At 42.8% G+C, this 20,698-nt stretch overlaps 1 protein-coding gene across 6 annotated transcripts in view; it reads right to left on the bottom strand.

The window, feature by feature from the left end:
- Positions 1-441: 441 nt before the first annotated feature.
- Positions 442-20,698, bottom strand: part of LOC130277244 (catalase-like) — a 53,857-nt gene continuing 33,600 nt past the window's right edge. For all 6 annotated transcript variants that reach the window (XM_056527711.1, XM_056527712.1, XM_056527713.1 and 3 more), the window contains exons 10-13: positions 16,860-16,996; positions 6,634-6,741; positions 4,313-4,399; positions 442-859 (exon numbers count right to left, since the gene is read on the bottom strand). In XM_056527711.1, coding sequence (XP_056383686.1) covers positions 824-859; positions 4,313-4,399; positions 6,634-6,741; positions 16,860-16,996 — 368 coding nt within the window. In that variant the 3' untranslated portion in view covers positions 442-823. The remainder of the gene's footprint in view (positions 860-4,312; positions 4,400-6,633; positions 6,742-16,859; positions 16,997-20,698) is intronic.

The raw sequence follows: 20,698 nt of genomic DNA, 5'->3' as shown, positions 1-20,698 counted from the left end.
CTACTATCTACAGAGGGGGGTTTCTAACACCTACAGAGGGGGCTGCTTCTACCTACAGAGGGGGGGCTGCTTCTACCTACAGAGGTGGGGGGTTGCTAACACCTACAGAGGGGGGCTGCTACTATGCTCTCTGTATTGTCCTAACTGCAAGTTGCTTACAGTGATAACAATATATAGGGAAAATTCAGAAACAAAACCCATTCTGTGACTAGCCACACCCCCACAATTAAACACAGCCATAATAAGCAACACCCCTCGTTGGCAAAGCCAAAATGTCCCATGAAAATATTTTCAAATGTCAGCAACTATGTAGTCTGTGTCTCTGGAGCATGGATTGAAAGGTACGTATTTAATATATATATATATATATATATATATATATATATATATATATATATATATATATATATATTTATTACGATGCACAGAAGGAACAGTCATATAGCGAATTTAGCTGCTCTGCTACATCTCTACATTTATTGGTAAAATATACAGGTCACAGCAATATATACCTCATATATAGATATAACAGACACCGCATACTAGGATAATGGAAATAACTTGCATTTCTACATTGAGCATATAAAAAGAAGCATAAAAAAGAAATGTAATCATAATAAAGAAATAAAAATTATTCTTCCATTTAAATCCAGTAAAAGAAGCTGCGGCTGCATCGGCAGCCTGGGACGTGTTGTACAATAGCGGAAATGAAGTCATCTTTGGTTGAATAGCAGAAAAGATTCCCCGTAGTAGAACATATGTTTGTCATGTCGAGAGATTCCAGTTTTCATCCTAGGACAATCTTCACAGTCTCTTTGCGCTTTCAGGACGAGCATCGAGTGTAATTATGTAGCGGTTCCTAAAGAAAAGACAGGACAATATTTTGATGTAGGCCAACATTTTTTTTACTTTTATTTAAATCGGTACTCCGCCCCTAGACATCTTATCCCCTATCCAAAGGATAGGGGATAAGATGTCAGATCGCCGGGGTCCCGCTGCTAGGGACCCCCGGGATCTACCATGGGGCACCCACCTTTAGTGGCTTCCGGAACTGCTGGAGGTCCTCAGGCTGAGTTCATCTCGACCACACGTACAGAAGATCGTGACATCACGACTCCGCCCCGTGTGATGTCACACCCCGCCCCTTAATGCAAGTCTATGGAAGGGGGCGTGATGCACTCAGCCTGAGGACCTCCAGCGGTTCCGGAAGCCGCTAAAGGTGGGTGCCCCATGGTAGATCCCAGGAGTCCCTAGCAGCGGGACCCCGGCGATCTGACATCTTATCCCCTATCCTTTTGATAGGGGATAAGATGTCTAGGGGCGGAGTACCCCTTTAAGGGGTTCTCTACTTTGGATAAAGGCTGATCACAGGGTAACCTGCACCTGGAGGCCTGAGCAAATAGGAACAGTCAGTGGGGCAACCTGGCAGCGCATTATTTCCCTACAGCACCTCTACAGGACAGATAAAGCATTGCACAGTTCTCACTGAAATCAATGGGTCCTAGAGAAATGGGGGGAAAAAAAAAACTTTCCAGGAGTTTTTGGGCGAGATTTAATATTTTTTTCATACACCTACTGTCTCACTTTACAATATTTTTTTGTTGCATTGGTGGCTCTGGGTTTTGTTGTGTTTTTGCTCATATCTTGCACACTTATCATGACTAGTCGCACAGCGCAATCTGTTTTATTCAAGAACAGCTGCATTCATGCATTTATTACTGTAACTGGGTCATGGGATCACCAGTCTGACCCTTAGGCTAGGTTCAAACTACGGAATCTCCGGGCAGAAAATTTTCGCCTGGAGATTCTGAGTTCCGCCTGCGCCGACTGAATAAGTCGGCGCTAGGACCGCGCGGACGCTGCAGTCTCCCATAGACTGCAATGTGTTCCGCGAGGAATTCCGCCTGAAGAAAGAGCACCACCTTTCTTCAGGCGGAAATTTCTAAGCGGATTTACTAAGCGGATTTTCCGCTTCAGAAATTCCGAAGTGTGAATTTGTGAACGGAAAACCATTCACTACACTAGACATTTTAGCAAGCGGAATTTCTGACGGAAATTTTACGACTGAATTTCTGTCGGAAATTCCGTAGTCTGAACCTAGCCTTAAAGAAAAAAAATCACAGTGTAAGTCCTGGAAGAGGTGCATGTACATGAGGAGGTGCATGTACATCCTTATCATGAACTCAACGTGCGGCTGTGACAGTTCCTCAACGTCAAAAAATAGAATTACTGCTCTCAGAGATGCATAAAAATAATTAATAAGTGTAAGTGTAAACTTAATAAGTGTAAATATAATAAACCATTAAAAAAATCATATATAAATTACGTATTTCCAGAATCGTACTGGCCTGCAGAAAAAAAATTCCATGCTACACGGTGAAAACCATCAAAAAAAAAAAAAAAACTAATAATGCCTCCAGTATTATGAAAAGAAAAGTTCCCCAAAATATCAACTTTTCCTGCAAAAAACAAACACTCACAAAGCTCATCAGTGGAAAAAAAAAAATTGTTGGCTCTCAGAATATGTTGGCCTTAAAAAAAATAAAAAATCTATAATTTTTGTAGCAAAAATATTTTTTTATGTAAATGTAATTAACCACAAAAAAAGGTTCTTAATTTGGTATTAGCATAATTGTACCGATGTCAATCATACTGCCTAAAGAACAACATTAAAAAAATGTAATAAAAGGCTATTTTTATTTATTTATACCACCTCATACAAAGTACCGTAGTCACATGTACCCAGAATGAAAGCGTCAACTTTTTTCCCAAAAATATTTTGCCACCCCAAGGTGATGTGATGCCGAAATATCCTTACTAAAAGTTGGCCTTAAAATCCACTAAGTGCTCCTTCATATCTGAGGGCTGTTCTTAAAGGGGTACTCCCGTGGAAAACTTTTTTTTTTTTAATCAACTGGTGCAAGAAGGTTAAACAGATTTGTAAATTACTTCTATTAAAAAAATCTTAATCCTTCCAGTACTTTTTATGGTCTGTATACTACAGAGGAAATGCTTTTCTTTTTGGATTTCTCTGCTGACATCACAAGCACAGTGCTCTCTGCTGACCTCTGCTGTCCATTTTAGGAACTGTCCAGAACAGCATATGTTTGCTATGGGGATTTTCTCCTGCTCTGGACAGTTCCAAAAATGGACAGCAGAGGTCAGCAGAGAGCACTGTGGTCATGACATCAGAGAAATCCAAAAAGATAAATATTTCCTCTGTAGTATACAGCCCATAAAAAGTACTGGAAGGATTAAGATTTTTTAATAGAAGTAATTTACAAATCTGTTTAACTTTCTGGCACCAGTTGATAAAAAAAAAAAAAAAGTTTTCCACGGGAGTACCCCTTTAAAACAAGTAGCACACAAGGGCCACATACAGAAAATATTTAAATACGCCAGAATTAGTCAAATAAATATTCATATGTTTTCCTAGGTCAAAATCTGCTGTGTTACAAAGAAAAAAAAAATGGGTTAAAGGGGTATTCCGGGTTTAAACATCTTATCCCCTATCCAAAAGATAGGGGGTAAGATGTATGATCGTTAGGGGTCCTGCTGCTGGGGACCCCAGTGATCTTGGTGCAACCCCTGGCATTCTGTGCCAGGCGCTGCCTCTGAGATGGGGACGTGACGTGATGTCATGACCACGCCCCTAGTGACATCACACCACGCCCTCTCAATTCATGTCTATGGGAGGGGGCGTGACGCCCCCTCCCATATACACGAATGGAGGGGGCGTGGTGTCACTAGGGGGCGTGACCGTGACGTCACATCCCCGTCTCGGAGGCAGCGTCTGGCACAGAATGCCGGGGGCTTTGCCGAGATCGTAGGGGTCCCCAGCAGCGGGATCCCTGCGATCATACATCTTACCCCCTATCCTTTGGATAGGGGATAAGATGAATAAACCCGGAATACCCCTTTAAAATGAAATATTTGTTTTTATTTCTGTGAAACACCTAAAGGGTTAATAGACTTCTTAAATTGTGTCAGATTGTGGTAGCCTCTGATTAAAGGGTTTGCTCTCCAAAACCCGTCAGACAGTTTGGAGCTTGGTTGGTGCAGATTTACTAAAGAAAACGCTCTTATACATCTGCGCTAAATACACGTTTCTTTTTATGGACTTTCTAATGGAGGTGCAGAACTCACGGCCATTCTGTGTTACTTATTTTAGTTTTTTGTTTTTTTTTAGCACTTGTGGTTTAAGAGGTCTCTGGAACAGATTTTATATTTTTAGATATTGTCTCATTTACAATATTTTTGTGTTGCATTGATGGTTCTGGAATAAATACAATTGTGTTTCATAGGCTCCTACCTTCTTGCCACAGGCCTGGTTGTGCTTGTCCAGCAGAGTTTGAATACGATTACCAAAGCCTGGATGGACCTCTCGGAAATTTTTCACCTTTAAAAAAAAAAAAAGAAAGAGAGAAAGAAAGAGAAAGAGAGAGAAAGAAAAAGAGAGAGAGAAAGAGTGAGAAAGAAAGAGAGAGAGAAAGAAAAAGAAGGAAAGAAAGAGAGGGAGAGAAAAAGATAGAGAGAGGGAAAGAAAAAGAGAAAAAAAGAAAGAGAGAGAAAGAAAAAGAAAGAAAGAAAGAAAAAGAGAGAGAAAGAAAGAAAAAAAAAAGAAAGAAAAAGAGAGAAAGAAAGAGAAAGAAAGAAAGAAAGAGAGAAAGAAAGAAAGAGAGAGAGAGGGAGAAAGAGAGAGAGAAAGTGAGAAAGAAAGCGAGAGAGGGAAAGAGAAAGAGAGAGAGAGGGAAAGAGAAAGAAAGAGAGAGGGAAAGAGAAAGAAAGAGAGAGGGAAAGAGAAAGAGAGATAAAGAGAAAGTAAGAGAGAAAGAGAGGGAAAGCGAGAGATAAAGTGAGAAAGAAAGAGAGAGGGAAAGAGAAAGAGAGAAAAAGAGAAAGTGAGAGCGAAGGAGAGAGAAAGAGAGAGAAAGAAAGAGAAAGAGAGAGAGAAAGAAAGAGAGAGAAAGTGAGAGAGAAAGAGAGAGATATGAGAGAGAGAGAGCATAAGATTTTTTTTCTCATAATTCGACTTTGATCAATTTGGTTTCTCGTCCATATTTATGTTTAAAAAAACATTTGATTAATAAAGCAAACTGAGATGTGGATGATGGCTGATATAAAGTGTATGCTCCCCCTAGTGGTGGACCGAGGACAGGAATGTGAAAAACAGGCCTTATTATCCATTATTGCCATAGTAATAATGAGATTTTTTTCAGAAATAAAGTTTGGATAAGGAAAATGACACTAAAAATCTGTGATTTCCTACATTCCAAATATACTATACCAATTAGCAGGCGTATAGCTATAGGGGGTGCAGAGTTAGCGGTCGCACTGGGGCCTTGGTGCCTAAGGGGGCCCCAAACTAAAAACCCTCCCAATAGAATATAACTTTTATAATATATTGTAAAATATCAGTGAAAACCTAAATTGATTGTGATATAAAATTACACCACTAGGTGTCAGGATCACGCCTATACAATACAGTATGTTATTTTAATATAGGTGTGATCCTGACACCTAGTGGTGTAACTTTATATCACAATCAATTTAGGTTTTCACTGATATTTTACAAAATATAATAAAAGTTATATTTTATTGGGAGGGTTGTTAGTTGAGGGTACCCCCTTTAGGGGTTTTCCCCTAAAAGTTGTTGGGACATTAATTGTTACCCTGGTATCCTCTGGGGTTTTGTTGTATAGATTTTGTCTATAAGGAGGCCCCAAAGCACATTTCCCCAATAAGAGACCAGTATTACAATTGTCTACACCTCTGCCCATTAGTGCCCCCTATACTTAAAGATCAGCTGGTATGTCTCCCTCACTAGTTTTTTGTGGGGTTTTTCTTTAAAGGGGTACTCCCCCAGAAAACATCTTATCCGGGGGTCCCTGCTGCGGCACCCCAGTCATCGGGTGCAGGGAGCAGACTCCGCTCTGTGCCGGATGACTGGCTACCTCAGCTCCATTCATGTCTATGGAGGAGGCGTGATGGCTACGTACATAGACATGAATAGAGGGGGCGGGGCGCAACATCACGAACATGGAAGTTTCTAGTTTCCGTGTTCCGGGTGCCACCGCTGCCGGCCCGGACACCGCGGGGGTCTCCGTGATCAGACATGTTTTTCTGGCGGAGTACCCCTTTTCTCCACTGGAAATTTTTTTTTTCTGCCAGAAAGTTAAACAAATTTGTAAATTACTTCTATTTAAAAATCTCAATCCTTCCAGTACTTATCAGCTGCTGTATGGTCCACAGGAAGTTCTTTTCTTTTCTTTTTTGAATTTCCATTCTGCCTGACCACAGCGGCAAATTGGGGTTTCGCCTAGGGTGGCAAAAATCCTTGCACCAGCCCTGGTCACCAGAGCACTGGGGGTCAGACAAAAAGGAAATTCAAAAAGAAATGAAGCATAAAGCAGCTGATAAGTACTGAAAGGGTTAAGATTTCTAAATAGAAGTAATTTACAAATCTGTTTAACTTTCTGGCACCAGCTGATTGAAATTTTTTTTTTTTCCAGTGGAGTACCCCTTTAATACAACAGATGTTCCTCAAAGCTAATCCATCTAGTGCTTTAATATTCCTAAATGAAACCTTAAAATCCCATTGGCTGAATCACAGGTTCTGTCGCGGTCACTTACTGCTCTTTCTTGGATGAAGATCTGAGCGTCCTTCAGGTGCATGGCGATGTTTTCACACAGTCTCTGCCGTTCTTCTTTATTTAGCGTTTTCTTGTAGAAGACTCTCACCTAAGACGAAATGTTGATGCTGTAATGTTTATTTAACCCCTTAAGGACCAGGCCATTTTACACCTTAGGACCAGAGCGTTTTTTGCACATCTGACCGCTGTCACTTTAAACATTAATAACTCTGGAATGCTTTTAGTTATCAATCTGATTCCGAGATTGTTTTTTCGTGACATATTCTACTTTAACATAGTGGTAAAATTTTGTGGTAACTTGCATCCTTTCTTGGTGAAAAATCCCAAAATTTGATGAAAAATTTGAAAATTTAGCATTTTTCTAACTTTGAAGCTTTCTGCTTGTAAGGAAAATGGATATTCAAAATATTTTTTTATTTTATTCACATTTCCAATATGTCTACTTTATGTTTGCATCATAAAATTGACGTGTTTTTACTTTTGGAAGACACCAGAGGGCTTCAAAGTTCAGCAGCAATTTTCCAATTTTTCACAAAATTTTGAACCTCGCTTTTTTTCAGAGACCAGTTCAGGTTTGAAGTGGATTTGAAGGGTCTTCCCATTAGAAATACCCCACAAATGACCCCATTATAAAAACTACACCCCCCAAAGTATTCAAAATGACAATCAGTAAGTGTTTTAACCCTTTAGGTGTTTCACAGGAATAGCAGCAAAGTGAAGGAGAAAATTCACAATCTTTATTTTTTACACTCACATGTTCTTGTAAACCCAATTTTTGAATTTTTACAAGGGGTAAAAGGAGAAAATGTATACTTATATTTGTAGCCCAATTTCTCTCGAGTAAGCACATACCTCATATGTCTATGTAAATTGTTCGGCGGGCGCAGTAGAGGGCTCAGAAGCGAAGGAGCGACAAGGGGATTTTGGAGAGTACGTTTTTCAGAAATGGTTTTTGGGGGGCATGTTGCATTTAGGAAGCCCCTATGGTGCCAGAACAGCAAAAATAACCCACATGGCATACCATTTTGGAAACTAGACCCCTTGGGGAACGTAACAAGGAATAAAGTGAGCCTTAATACCCCACAGGTGTTTCACGACTTTTGCATATGTAAAAAAAATATTTTTTTTTCCACTAAAATGTGTGTTTCCCCCCAAATTTCACATTTTTGCAAGGGTTAATAGCAGAAAATACCCCCCAAAATTTGTAACCCCATCTCTTCTGAGTATGGAGGTACCCCATAAGTTGGCATGAAGTGCATTACGGGCGAACTACAATGCTCCGAAGAGAAGGAGTGATATTTGACTTTTTGAGAGCAAATTTTGCTCAGGGGGCATGTCGCATTTAGGAAGCCCCTATGGTGCCAGAACAGCAAAAAAAAAACACATGGCATACCATTTTGGAAACTAGACCCCTTGAGGAACGTAACAAGGAATAAAGTGAGCCTTAATACCCCACACGGGTTTCACGACTTTTGCATATGTAAAAAAATATATATATTTTTTTCACTAAAATATGTGTTTCCCCCCAAATTTCAAATTTTTGCAAGGGTTAATAGCAGAAAATACCCCCCAAAATTTGTAACCCCATCTCTTCTGAGTATGGAGGTACCCCATAAGTGGACCTGAAGTGCACTACGTGCGAACTACAATGCTCAGAAGAGGAGCACCATTGAGCTTTTGGAAAGAGAATTCGTTTGGAATGGTAGTCAGGGGCCATGTGCATTTACAAAGCCCCCCATGGTGCCAGAACAGTGGACCCCCCCCCACATGTGACCCCATTTTGGAAACTACACCCCTCACAGAATTTAATAAGTGGTGCAGTGCGCATTTACACCCCACTGGCGTTTGACAGATCTTTGGGACAGTGGGCTGTGCAAATGGAAAATTACATTTTTCATTTTCACGGATCACTGTTCCAAAAATCTGTCAGACACCTGTGGGGCGTAAATGCTCACTGCACCCCTTATTACATTACATGAGGGGTGTAGTTTCCAAAATGGGGTCACATATGGGGGGGTCCATTGTTCTGGTACCATGGGGGCTTTGTAAACACAAGTGGCCTTCAATTCCGGACAAATTTTCTCTTCAAAATCCCAATGGCGCTCCTTCTCTTCTGAGCATTGTAGTGCACCCATACAGCACTTTACATCCACATATGGGGTATGCTCTTACTCAGAAGAAATTGGGTTACAAATTTTGGGGGGCTTTTTTTTTATTTTCCCTTGTGAAAATGAAAAATTTAGGGTGACACCAGCATTTTAGTGAAAAAAAAAATTTTTTTTTTCACTTTCCCATCCAACTTTAATGAAAATTTGTGGGGTGTTCAGGCTCACTATACCCCTTGTTACGTTCCGTGAGGGGTGTCGTTTCCAAAATGGGGTCACATGTCTGTATTTATTGTTTTGTGTTTATGTCAGAACCACTGTAAAATCAGCCACCCCTGTGCAAATCACCAATTTAGGCCTCAAATGTACATGGTGCGCTCTCACTCCTGAGCCTTGTTGTGCGTCCGCAGAGCATTTTACGCCCACATATGGGGTATCTCCGTACTCAGGAGAAATTGCGTTACAAATTTTGGTGGTCTTTTTTTCCTTTTACCTCCCGTGAAAATAAAAAGTAAAGGACAACACCAGCATGTTAGTGTAAAAAAAAATTTTTTTTTACACTAACAGGCTGGTGTAGACCCCAACTTTTCTTTTTCATAAGGGGTAAAAGGAAAAAAAGCCCCCAAAATTAGTAACGCAATTTCTCCCGAGTACGGCGATACCCCATATGTGGCACTAAACTGTTTCCTTGAAATACGACAGGGCTCCGAAGTGAGAGAGCGCCATGCGCATTTGAGGACTAAATTAGGGATTGCACAGGGGTGGACATAGGGGTATTCTACGCCAGTGATTCCCAAACAGGGTGCCTCCAGCTGTTGCTAAACTCCCAGCATGCCTGGACAGTCAGTGGCTGTCCGGAAATGCTGGGAGTTGTTGTTTTGCAACAGCTGGAGGCTCTGTTTTGGAAACACTGCCGTACAATACGTTTTTTATTTTTTATTAGGGGGACAGTGTAAGGGGGTGTATATGTTGTGTTTTACTCTATTATGTGTAGTGTAGTGTTTTTAGGGTACATTCACACTGGCGGGCGTTTACAGTGAATTTACGGCTAGGAGTTTGCGCTGCGGTGAAAAATTTGCCACAGCCCAAACTTGAAGCAGAAAACTTACTGTAAACCCGCCAGTGTGAATGTACCCTGTACGTTCACATGGGGGGGGGGGCAAACCTCCAGCTGTTTCAAAACTACAACTCCCAGCATGTACTGACAGACCGTGCATGCTGGGAGTTGTACTTTTGCAACAGCTGGAGGTACACTGGTTGGAAAACCTTCAGTTAGGTTCTGTTACCTAACTCAGTATTTTCCAACCAGTGTGCCTCCAGCTGTTGCAAAACTTCAACTCCCAGCATGTACTGATCGCCGAAAGGCATGCTGGGAGATGTAGTTATGCAACAGCTGGAGAGATCGCAACTACAACTCCCAGCATTCCCAGAGAGCTGTTTAGGCATGATGGGAGTTGCAGTTTTGCAACATCTGGAGAGCTATAGTTTTGAGACCACTGCACAGTGGTCTCCAAACTGTGGACCTCCAGATGTTGCAAAACTACAACTCCCAGCATGCCCAGACAGCAAACTGCTGTCTGGGCATGCTGGGAGTTGTAGTTTTGCAAGATCTGGAGGTGCACAGTATAGAGATCACTTTGCAGTGGTCTCAGACTGTAGACCTCCAGCTGTTGCAAAACTGCAACTCCCAGCAAGCCTAAACAGCTCTCTGGGCATGCTGGGAGTTGTAGTTTTGCTACATCTGGAGGGTTACAGTTTAGAGACCACTATATTGGTCTCAGACTGTAGCCCTCCAGATGTTGCTAAGTAACTCACCGGCTTCCGTTGGATCCAGGGAGCTGCGTCGCGGTCCTCTTCTTCCGCCGATCGTCGCCCGCTGCCGCCGCTGATCGTCGCCGCTGCCGTCGCCGATGGGTAAGTGGATCTTCGGCGCCGGTCCCTGTCGGTTTCCCCGTGCTGCCCCGCCTATTGTGGGAGGGCAGGACGGGGAAACCGAAAGTAAACCCCTCCGCCCCCGATCTGCTATTGGTGGTCGCGTCTAGACCACCAATAGCAGAGATAGGAGGGGTGGCAACCCTGCCACCTCACTCCTATCGCTACAGGGGGATCGTGGGTATCTTAGACACCCGCGATCCCCCTTCTATTCCGGGTCACCGGGTCACCATAGACCCGTATGACCCGGAATCGGCGCAAATCGCAAGTGTGAATTCACTTGCGATTTGCGCCGATCGCCGACATGGGGGGGTCTAATGACCCCCCTGGGCATTTGCGCGGGGTGCCTGCTGATAGATATCAGCAGTCACCCCGGCGCGATCCCCGCCCGGCGCGCGGCGGGGACCGAAATTCCCACGGGCGTACAGGTACGCCCTTGGTCCTTAAGTACCAGGGAGCAAAGGCGTACCTGTACGCCCTTGGTCCTTAACCCCTTAAGGACCAGGCCATTTTATACCTTAAGGACCGGAGCGTTTTTTGCAATTCTGACCACTGTCACTTTAAACATTCATAACTCTGGAATGCTTTTAGTTATCATTCTGATTCCGAGATTGTTTTTTCGTGACATATTCTACTTTAACTTAGTGGTAAAATTTAATGGTAACTTGCATCCTTTCTTGGTGAAAAATCCCAAAATTTGATGAAAAAAATGAAAATTTTGCATTTTTCTAACTTTGAAGCTCTCTGCTTGTAAGGAAAATGGATATTCAAAATATATTTTTTTTGGATTCACATATACAATATGTCTACTTTATGTTTGCATCATAAAATTTATGAGTTTTTACTTTTGGAAGACACCAGAGGGCTTCAAAGTTCAGTAGCAATTTTGAAATTTTTCACAAAATTTTCAAACTCACTATTTTTCAGGGACCAGTTCAGTTTTGAAGTGGATTTGAAGGGTCTTCATATTAGAAATACCCCATAAAAGACCCCATTATAAAAACTACACCCCCTAAAGTATTCAAAAAAACATTCAGTAAGTGTATTAACCCTTTAGGTGTTTCACAGGAATAGCAGCAAAGTGAAGGAGAAAATTCAAAATCTTCATTTTTTACACTCGCATGTTCTAGTAGACCCAATTTTTGAATTTTTGCAAGGGATAAAAAGGAGAAAATTTTTACTTGTATTTGAAACCCAATTTCTCTCGAGTAAGCACATACCTCATATGTCTATGTTAATTGTTCGGCGGGCGCAGTAGAGGGCTCAGAAGGGAAGGAGCGACAAATGGTTTTTGGGGGGCATGCCGCATTTAGGAAGCCCCTATGGTGCCAGGACAGCAAAAAAAAACACATGGCATACCATTTTGGAAACTAGACCCCTCAGGGAACGTAACAAGGGGTAAAGTGAACCTTAATACCCCACAGGTGATTCACGACTTTTGCATATGTAAAAAAAATATATATTTTTTTTACCTAAAATGCTTGGTTTCCCAAAAATTTTACATTTTTAAAAAGGGTAATAGCAGAAAATACCCCCCAAAATTTGAAGCCCAATTTCTCTCGATACAGAAAACACCTCGCATGGGGGTGAAAAGTGCTCTGCTGGTGCACTACAGGTCTCAGAAGAGGAGGAGTCACATTTGGCTTTTTGAAAGCAAATTTTGCTCTGGGGGCATGCCGCATTTAGGAAGCCCCTATGGTGCCAGAACAGCAAAAAAAAAACACATGGCATACCATTTTGGAAACTAGACCCCTCGGGGAACGTAACAAGGTGTAACGTGAACCTTAATGCCCTACAGGTGTTTCACGACTTTTGCATATGTAAAAAAAAAATTTTTTTTTTACCTAAAATGCTTGTTTTCCCAAAATGTTTACATTTTTAAAAAGGGTAATAGCGGAAAATACCCCCCAAAATTTGAAGCCCAATTTCTCCCGATTCAGAAAACACCCCATATGGGGGTGAAAAGTGCTCTGCTGGCGCACTACAGGTCTCAGAAGAGAAGGAGTAACATTTGGCTTTTTGAAAGCAAATTTTGCTCTGGGGGCATGCCGCATTTAGGAAGCCCCTATGGTGCCAGAACAGCAAAAAAAAAACACATGGCATACCATTTTGGAAACTAGACCCCTCGGGGAACGTAACAAGGGGTAATGTGAACCTTAATACCCTACAGGTGTTTCACGACTTTTGCATATGTAAAAAAATATATATTTTTTTTACCTAAAATGCTTGGTTTCCCAAAATTTTTACAATTTTAAAAAGGGTAATAGCAGAAAATACCCACCAAAATTTGAAGCCCAATTTCTCCCGATTCAGAAAACACCCCATATGGGTGTGAAAAGTGCTCTGCTGGCGCACTACAGGTCTCAGAAGAGAAGGAGTCACATTTGGCTTTTTGAAAGCGAATTTTGCTCTGGGGGCATGCCGCATTTAGGAAGCCCCTATGGTGCCAGGACAGCAAAAAAAAAACACATGGCATACCATTTTGGAAACTAGACCCCTTGGGGAACGTAACAAGGGGTAATTTGAACCTTAATACCCTACAGGTGTTTCACGACTTTTGCATATGTAAAAAAATATATATTTTTTTTACCTAAAATGCTTGTTTTCCCAAAAATTTTACATTTTTTAAAAGGGTAATAGCAGAAAATACCCCCCAAAATTTGAAGCCCAATTTCTCCCGAGTACGGCGATACCCCATATGTGGCCCTAAACTGTTGCCTTGAAATACGACAGGGCTCCAAAGTGAGAGCGCCATGCGCATTTGAGGCCTAAATTAGGGACTTGCATAGGGGTGGACATAGGGGTATTCTACGCCAGTGATTCCCAAACAGGGTGCCTCCAGCTGTTGTAAAACTCCCAGCATGCCTGGACAGTCAACGGCTATCTGGCAATACTGGGAGTAGTTGTTTTGCAACAGCTGGAGGCTCCGTTTTGGAAACAGTGGCGTACCAGACGTTTTTCATTTTTATTGGGGAGGGGGGTTGTATAGGGGTATGTGTATATGTAGTGTTTTTTACTTTTTATTTTATTTTGTGTTAGTGTAGTGTAGTGTTTTTAGGGTACAGTCGCACGGGCGGGGGTTCACAGTAGTTTCTCGCTGGCAGTTTGAGCTACGGCAGAAAATTTGACGCAGCTCAAACTTGCAGCCGGATACTTACTGTAATCCTCCGCCCATGTGAGTGTACCCTGTACGTTCACATTGGGGGGGGGGAACATCCAGCTGTTGCAAAACTACAACTCCCAGCATGTACGGTCTATCAGTGGATGCTGGGAGTTGTAGTTTTGCAACCGCTGGAGGCTCCGTTTTGGAAACAGTGGCGTACCAGACATTTTCATTTTTATTGGGGAGGGGAGGGGGGCTGTGTAGGGGTATGTGTATATGTAGTGTTTTTTACTTTTTATTTTATTTTGTGTTAGTGTAGTGTAGTGTTTTTAGGGTACAGTCACACGGGCGGGGGGTTCACAGTAGTTTCTCGCTGGCAGTTTGAGCTGCTGCAGAAATTTTGCCGCACCTCAAACTTGCAGCCGGATACTAACCGTAATCCTCCGCCCATGTGAGTGTACCCTGTACGTTCACATTGGGGGGGGAACATCCAGCTGTTGCAAAACTACAACTCCCAGCATGTACGGTCTATCAGTGCATGCTGGGAGTTGTAGTTTTGCAACAGCTGGAGGCACACTGGTTGTGAAACACCGAGTTTGGTAACAAACTCAGTGTTTTGCAACCAGTGTGCCTTCAGCTGTTGCAAAAGCTACAACCCCCAGCATGTACGGACAGCGGAAGGGCATGCTGGGTGTTGTAGTTATGCAACAGCTGGAGGCATACTACTTTGGCTGGGGATGCTGGGGATTGTAGTTATGCAATAGCTGGAGACACACTGGTTTACTACTTAACTCAGTGTGCCTTCAGCTGTTGCAAAACTACAACTCTCAGCAGTCACCGACAGCCAACGGGCATGCTGGGAGTTGTAGTTATGCAACCACCAGATGCACTACTACAACTCCCAGCATGCACTTTAGCTGATTGTGCAAGCTGGGAGTTGTAGTTACACAACAGCTGAAGGTACACTTTTCCATAGAAAGAATGTGCCTCCAGCTGTTGCAAAACTACAAGTCCCAGCATGCCCATAAGGGCATGCTGGGAGTTGTGGTGGTCTGCCTCCTGCTGTTGCATAACTACAGCTCCCAGCATGCCCTTTTTGCATGCTGGGAGCTGTTGCTAAGCAACACCAGGAGGCTGTCACTCACCTCCAACGATCCAGACGCTGCAGGTCAGTCCCTCGTCGTCTCCGCCGCCGCCGCTGCTCCTGGGGCCCCGATCCCAACAGGGGCGCCGGGGATCGGGGTCCCCAGCACCCGGGGTGCACGTCCCGCACCCGCTCACGTCCTCCGGAAGAGGGGCGGAGCGGGTTGCGGGAGTGACACCCGCAGCAGGCGCCCTGATTGGTCGGCCGGTAATCCGGCCGACGAATCAGGGCGATCGTGAGGTGGCACCAGTGCCACCTCACCCCTGCTGGCTCTGGCTGTTCGGGGCCGTCTCTCACTGGAGACCCGATTGACCCGGAATCCGCCGCAGATCGCTGGACTGAATTGTCCAGCGATCTGCGGCCATCGCCGACATGGGGGGTCATAATGACCCCCCTGGGCGATATGCCCCGATGCCTGCTGAACGATTTCAGCAGGCATCGGGGACCGGCTCCGCTCCAGATGGTTGCGGGGGGCCGGTAAAACACATGACGTTCTCATACGTCATGTGTCCTTAAGGACTCGGAAATGGAGACGTATGAGAACGTCATGTGTCCTTAAGGGGTTAAGGGGTTAAAGGGGTTATCCAGGAAAAAACTTTTTTTTATATATATATCTCAACTGGCTCCGGAAAGTTAAACAGATTTGTAAATTACTTCTATTAAAAAATCTTAATCCTTTCAGTACTTATGAGCTTCTGAAGTTAAGGTTGTTCTTTTCTGTCTAAGTGCTCTCTGATGAGACGTGTCTCGGGAACCGCCCAGTTTAGAAGAGGTTTGCTATGGGGATTTGCTTCTAAACTGGGCGGTTCCCGAGACACGTGTCATCAGAGATTACTTAGACAGAAAAGAACAACCTTAACTTCAGAAGCTCATAAGTACTGAAAGGATTAAGATTTTTTAATAGAAGTAATTTACAAATCTGTTTAACTTTCTGAAGCCAGTTGATATATATATATAAAAAGTTTTTTTCCTAAAATACCCCTTTAAAATTAAGATGTCATGAGTATTGGTGTATGTAAAGTTCCCTCTATCCATGTCAATATGTACTGACTTAAAGGGGTACTCCGCCGGAAAACATCATATCACCTATCCCAAGGATGGCGGATAAGATGTCTAATTCCGGGGGTCCCGCCGCTGTAGTCGCCAGTCATCCGTCATGGAGCGGAATTCGCTCTGTGCGCCTGATGAGCGGGGTGCCGCAGTGGAGATAAGGGGATAAGATGTCTAATCGCGGGGTTCACGCCGCTGGGGACCCCAGCAATTAGACATCTTATCCCCTATCCTTTGGATAGGTGATATGATGTTTTCTGGCGGAGTACCCCTGTAAAGCGGTGGAAAACCTTTTTTAATTTTTTATTTTTATTTTTTTAAATCAACTGGTGCCAGAAAGTTCAACAGATTTGTAAATTACTTCTATTAAAAAAAATCTTAATCCTTCCAGTACTTATCAGCTGCTGTATGATCCACAGGAAGTTCTTTTCTTTTTGAATTTCATTTCTGTCTGACCACAGTGCTCTCTGCTGACACCTCTGTCCATGTCAAGAACTGTCCAGAGTAGGAACAAATCCCCATAGTAAACCTCTCCTGCTCTGGACAGTTCCTGACATGGACAGAGGTGTCGGCAGAGAGCACTGTGGTCAGACAGAACGGAAATTCAAAGAGAAAATAACTTCCTGTGGAGCATACAGCAGCTGATAAGTACTGGAAGGATTAAGATTTTTTTTAATAGAAGTAATTTACAAATCTGTTTAACTTTCTGGCACCAGTTGATTTAAAAAAAGAAAAGAAAATGTTTTTCACCGGAGTACCCCTTTAAGTCAGGACACATTGACATAGATAGCGGGAACTTTACATACACTAATGCTAATGATATCTTAATTTTACCTCCCACATAATATGACAACTCAAACCTCCTTCCTCACCTGAGATACGTTGTCTTCGGCGCTGCTATCATGGCGGTCAACGTCTCCGTATCCCGAGATGGAGAACGCACTTTCCTTGCACTTTTGATCGTGCTGAGGAGAAGTGAAGCTGTTCGGGAAATAATTCGGGACATTACCTACAAAACAGGATAAAGAAAAAGGTAAGTGATGAAGGGTTATGGCTAGAATAGTATTCATTGTAGATAAATCAGTGTTTCCCAACCAGTGTGCCTCCAGCTGTTGCAAAACTACAACTCCCAGCATGCCCGGACAGCCTTTGGCTGTCCGGGCGTGCTGGGAGTTGTAGTCTTGCAACAGCTGGAGGCACACTGGTTGGGAATCACTAGTCTATTTTGTGTAAACCTAGAAGAATATTAGGGAATAATAGAGAGGTTCTTGTGCATGCCTTGTGCTTACCTGTTTTAGCTGATGTGGCAGGTGTAGGGTTTTCAGCCATTCTGATTCCAATTCTATCAATTTAATTATTTACTAATGTAGTCTACATTTCCCATTAATCCTCTGGTTGAGGTTGTCGAGTCTCATTACTCTACCTGGTCATCTAATTCGCTGATGGTGCTGGAGGTCACCCAGGTGAATTGATTAGACCCATAAGTGGGTTGGTGTCAGTTCACATTATTTGAGCTGGAGGGTAGGTGTATAACATGACCAGGTAGAGTAATTGAGACTCGGACAACGCTCAACCAGGAAGGAGTAAAGTGGGAAGAGTTGTAGACTACATATATGTAAATAGATTATAAGTGATAGAATAGAGATCAGAGATGGCTGAAAGAACCCTACTACCTCCACGGATCACTAAAGCAGGTAAGCAGCAAGCTATGCACTAGAGCTGGGAGGGGAGGGTCCTCTACTATTATATCCTGATCCTATAGACATAGCAGCAGCATACAGATAGAGCTGGAGGGGAGATGCATAACTACTATATATCCGGATCCATACAGATAGCAGCAGCAGTATACAAATAGAGCTGGAGAAGAGGTGTATAACTACTGTATATTTTGATCCCATACAGATCATATCAGCAGTATACAGATAGAGCTGGAGGGTGGGTGAATAACTACTATATATACTGATTCTATAGAGATAGCAGCAGTATACAGATAGAGCTGGAGGGGAGGTGTATAACTACTATATATCCGGATCCCATAGAGATAGCAGAAGTATACAGATAGAGCTGGAGGGGAGGTGTATAACTACTATATATCCTGATCCCATAGAGAGAACAGCAACAGTATACAGATAGAGCTAGAGGGGAGGGGTATTACTACTATATATCCTGATCCTATAGAGATAGCAGCAGCATACAGATAGAGCTGGAGGGGAGATGCATAACTACTATATATCCGGATCCATAGATATATAGTAGCAGCAGTATACAGATAGAGCTGGAGAAGAGGTGTATAACTATCTGTATACTGCTGATATGATCTGTATGGGATCAGAATATACAGTAGAGCTGGAGGGTGGGTGAATAACTACTATATATACTGATCCTATAGAGATAGCAGCAGTATACAGATAGAGCTGGAGGGGAGCAGTCTGTGAGCAGCCAGGAGAGATCTGATAGGTGACAATGTCATATTGTAGTTCCCAGGAAGTCAGCTGACTCAGGATGCACCACTTCCTCTGACACATTAAACACTGCGTCACACTGGTGATCACATGACCCAATTACAGTAAGGAAACACATAGATGCAGCTGTGCTGTGATGATACAGATGGCGCTGTAGGACCATTGATGGTAAGTGTGCATGATATGGGCAAAAACAAAACCCGGAGTGTTTCTTTAAGCTTAATTGGTAACAAACTGGAAAACCCCTTTAAGAATCTTGTGCTTTACACGATGAACGGGCTTAGATAGGGCAGGGTACCAATGCTAAAATCTGATGACTATTATACAACATGAGAAGAAAGATTATTCTATTTATATGAGATATCGAGGCAGAATGTGAGAAAAGCCAAGGTTATATAGAAGAACATATAGTTTACAGTGGTATGATGTAGGGGGCAGTTCTGCAGAACATATAGGAAACTGGCTGCAGGGGACAACCCAAAATGTGCTCAATCCCTATACCAGTGGTTTTCAAACAGTGTTCCTCCAGCTGTTGCAAAACTACAACTCCCAGCATGCCTGGACAGCCTTCGGCTGTCCAGGCATGCTGGGAGTTGTAGTTTTGCAACAGCTGGAGGCCCACTGGAATGTCATTTTTTTTTACAGCCATGGTTTAAAAATCAAAACCCAGCAATGTTCCTCACATGAGGTTTTGTACGGTAGGAAACGTAGAAGATTGGGTCATGTATGGTTTCAAAATCAGAAAATGGCTGCTATAAACATTTTAACCACTAGGTGGCACTATGAACTGATGCATGGTTTCAGTTATGGAAACGTTTAACAGCACACCCAGTGGTCAGGCTCAGTACTGCAGTTAGAAGCTGTCACTGCTTGTATTGAATAGTTTTATTTATACAGCACCGACATGTTCCTTTTGTCATCCATGAAGCTCACAATCTAAATTCCTGAAGAAACTATCTGTATGTTTTGGAGAGTGGGAGGAAACCCAGGCAAACTCTATGGAGGGTCGAACCCAGGAGCCACCATGCTGCCTATATTCTTCTAGCCTTTTGCAGTGATCCTCTGATCCACCCACAAAAAAATGGTCCTGCACTAGACCTTATTTTTATTAGGCCTCTGTTCCACATCTAAGCTCTGTAGAACACCTTTCCATATCTGTGACCATGACCTGCTCTCTTCTCTTCAGTCTACCAATGTCCTCTGGCATTTTTCCTTCTTCATTTAAATGTGTAACCAGTACACCCAACCTCAAAAAGACGTTCTTTGACCCATCCTCTTTTGGTGGATGAGAGGTGGGAGGACAGGTGGTTCAAGAAGGTAGACATGCTGTTCAAGAAGGTAGACAAGTGGTTCAAGAAGGTAAACATGTTGTTCAAGAAGGTAGACATGATGTTCAAGAAGGTAGACATGTTGTTCAAGAAGGTAGACATGTGGTTCAAGAAGGTAGACATGTGGTTCAAGAAGGTAGACATGTTGTTCAAGAAGGTAGACATGTGGTTCAAGAAGGTAGACATGTTGTTCAAGAAGGTAGACATGTGGTTCAAGAAGGTAGACATGTGGTTCAAGAAGGTAGACATGTGGTTCAAGAAGGTAGACATGTGGTTCAAGAAGGTAGACATGTGGTTCAAGAAGGTAGACATGTGGTTCAAGAAGGTAGACATGTGGTTCAAGAAGGTAGACTTGATGTTCAAGAAGGTAGACATGTTGTTCAAGAAGGTAGACAAGTGGTTCAAGAAGGTAGACATGTTGTTCAAGAAGGTAGACATGTTGTTCAAGAAGGTAGACAAGTGGTTCAAGAAGGTAGACATGTTGTTCAAGAAGGTAGACATGTTGTTCAAGAAGGTAGACAAGTGGTTCAAGAAGGTAGACATGTTGTTCAAGAAGGTAGACATGTTGTTCAAGAAGGTAGACATGTTGTTCAAGAAGGTAGACAAGTGGTTCAAGAAGGTAGACATGTGGTTCAAGAAGGTAGACATGTTGTTCAAGAAGGTAGACATGTTGTTCAAGAAGGTAAACATGTTGTTCAAGAAGGTAGACAAGTGGTTCAAGAAGGTAGACATGTTGTTCAAGAAGGTAGACATGTTGTTCAAGAAGGTAGACATGTTGTTCAAGATGGTAGACATGATGTTCAAGAAGGTAGACATGTTGTTCAAGAAGGTAGACATGATGTTCAAGAAGGTAGACATGATGTTCAAGAAGGTAGACATGTGGTTCAAGAAGGTAGACTTGATGTTCAAGAAGGTAGACAT

The sequence above is a fragment of the Hyla sarda genome, chromosome 6, assembly GCF_029499605.1.
Source record: "Hyla sarda isolate aHylSar1 chromosome 6, aHylSar1.hap1, whole genome shotgun sequence".
In the NCBI taxonomy this organism is placed as follows: Eukaryota; Metazoa; Chordata; class Amphibia; order Anura; family Hylidae; genus Hyla; species Hyla sarda.
This window is presented reverse-complemented; position numbering and strand designations above follow the sequence as displayed.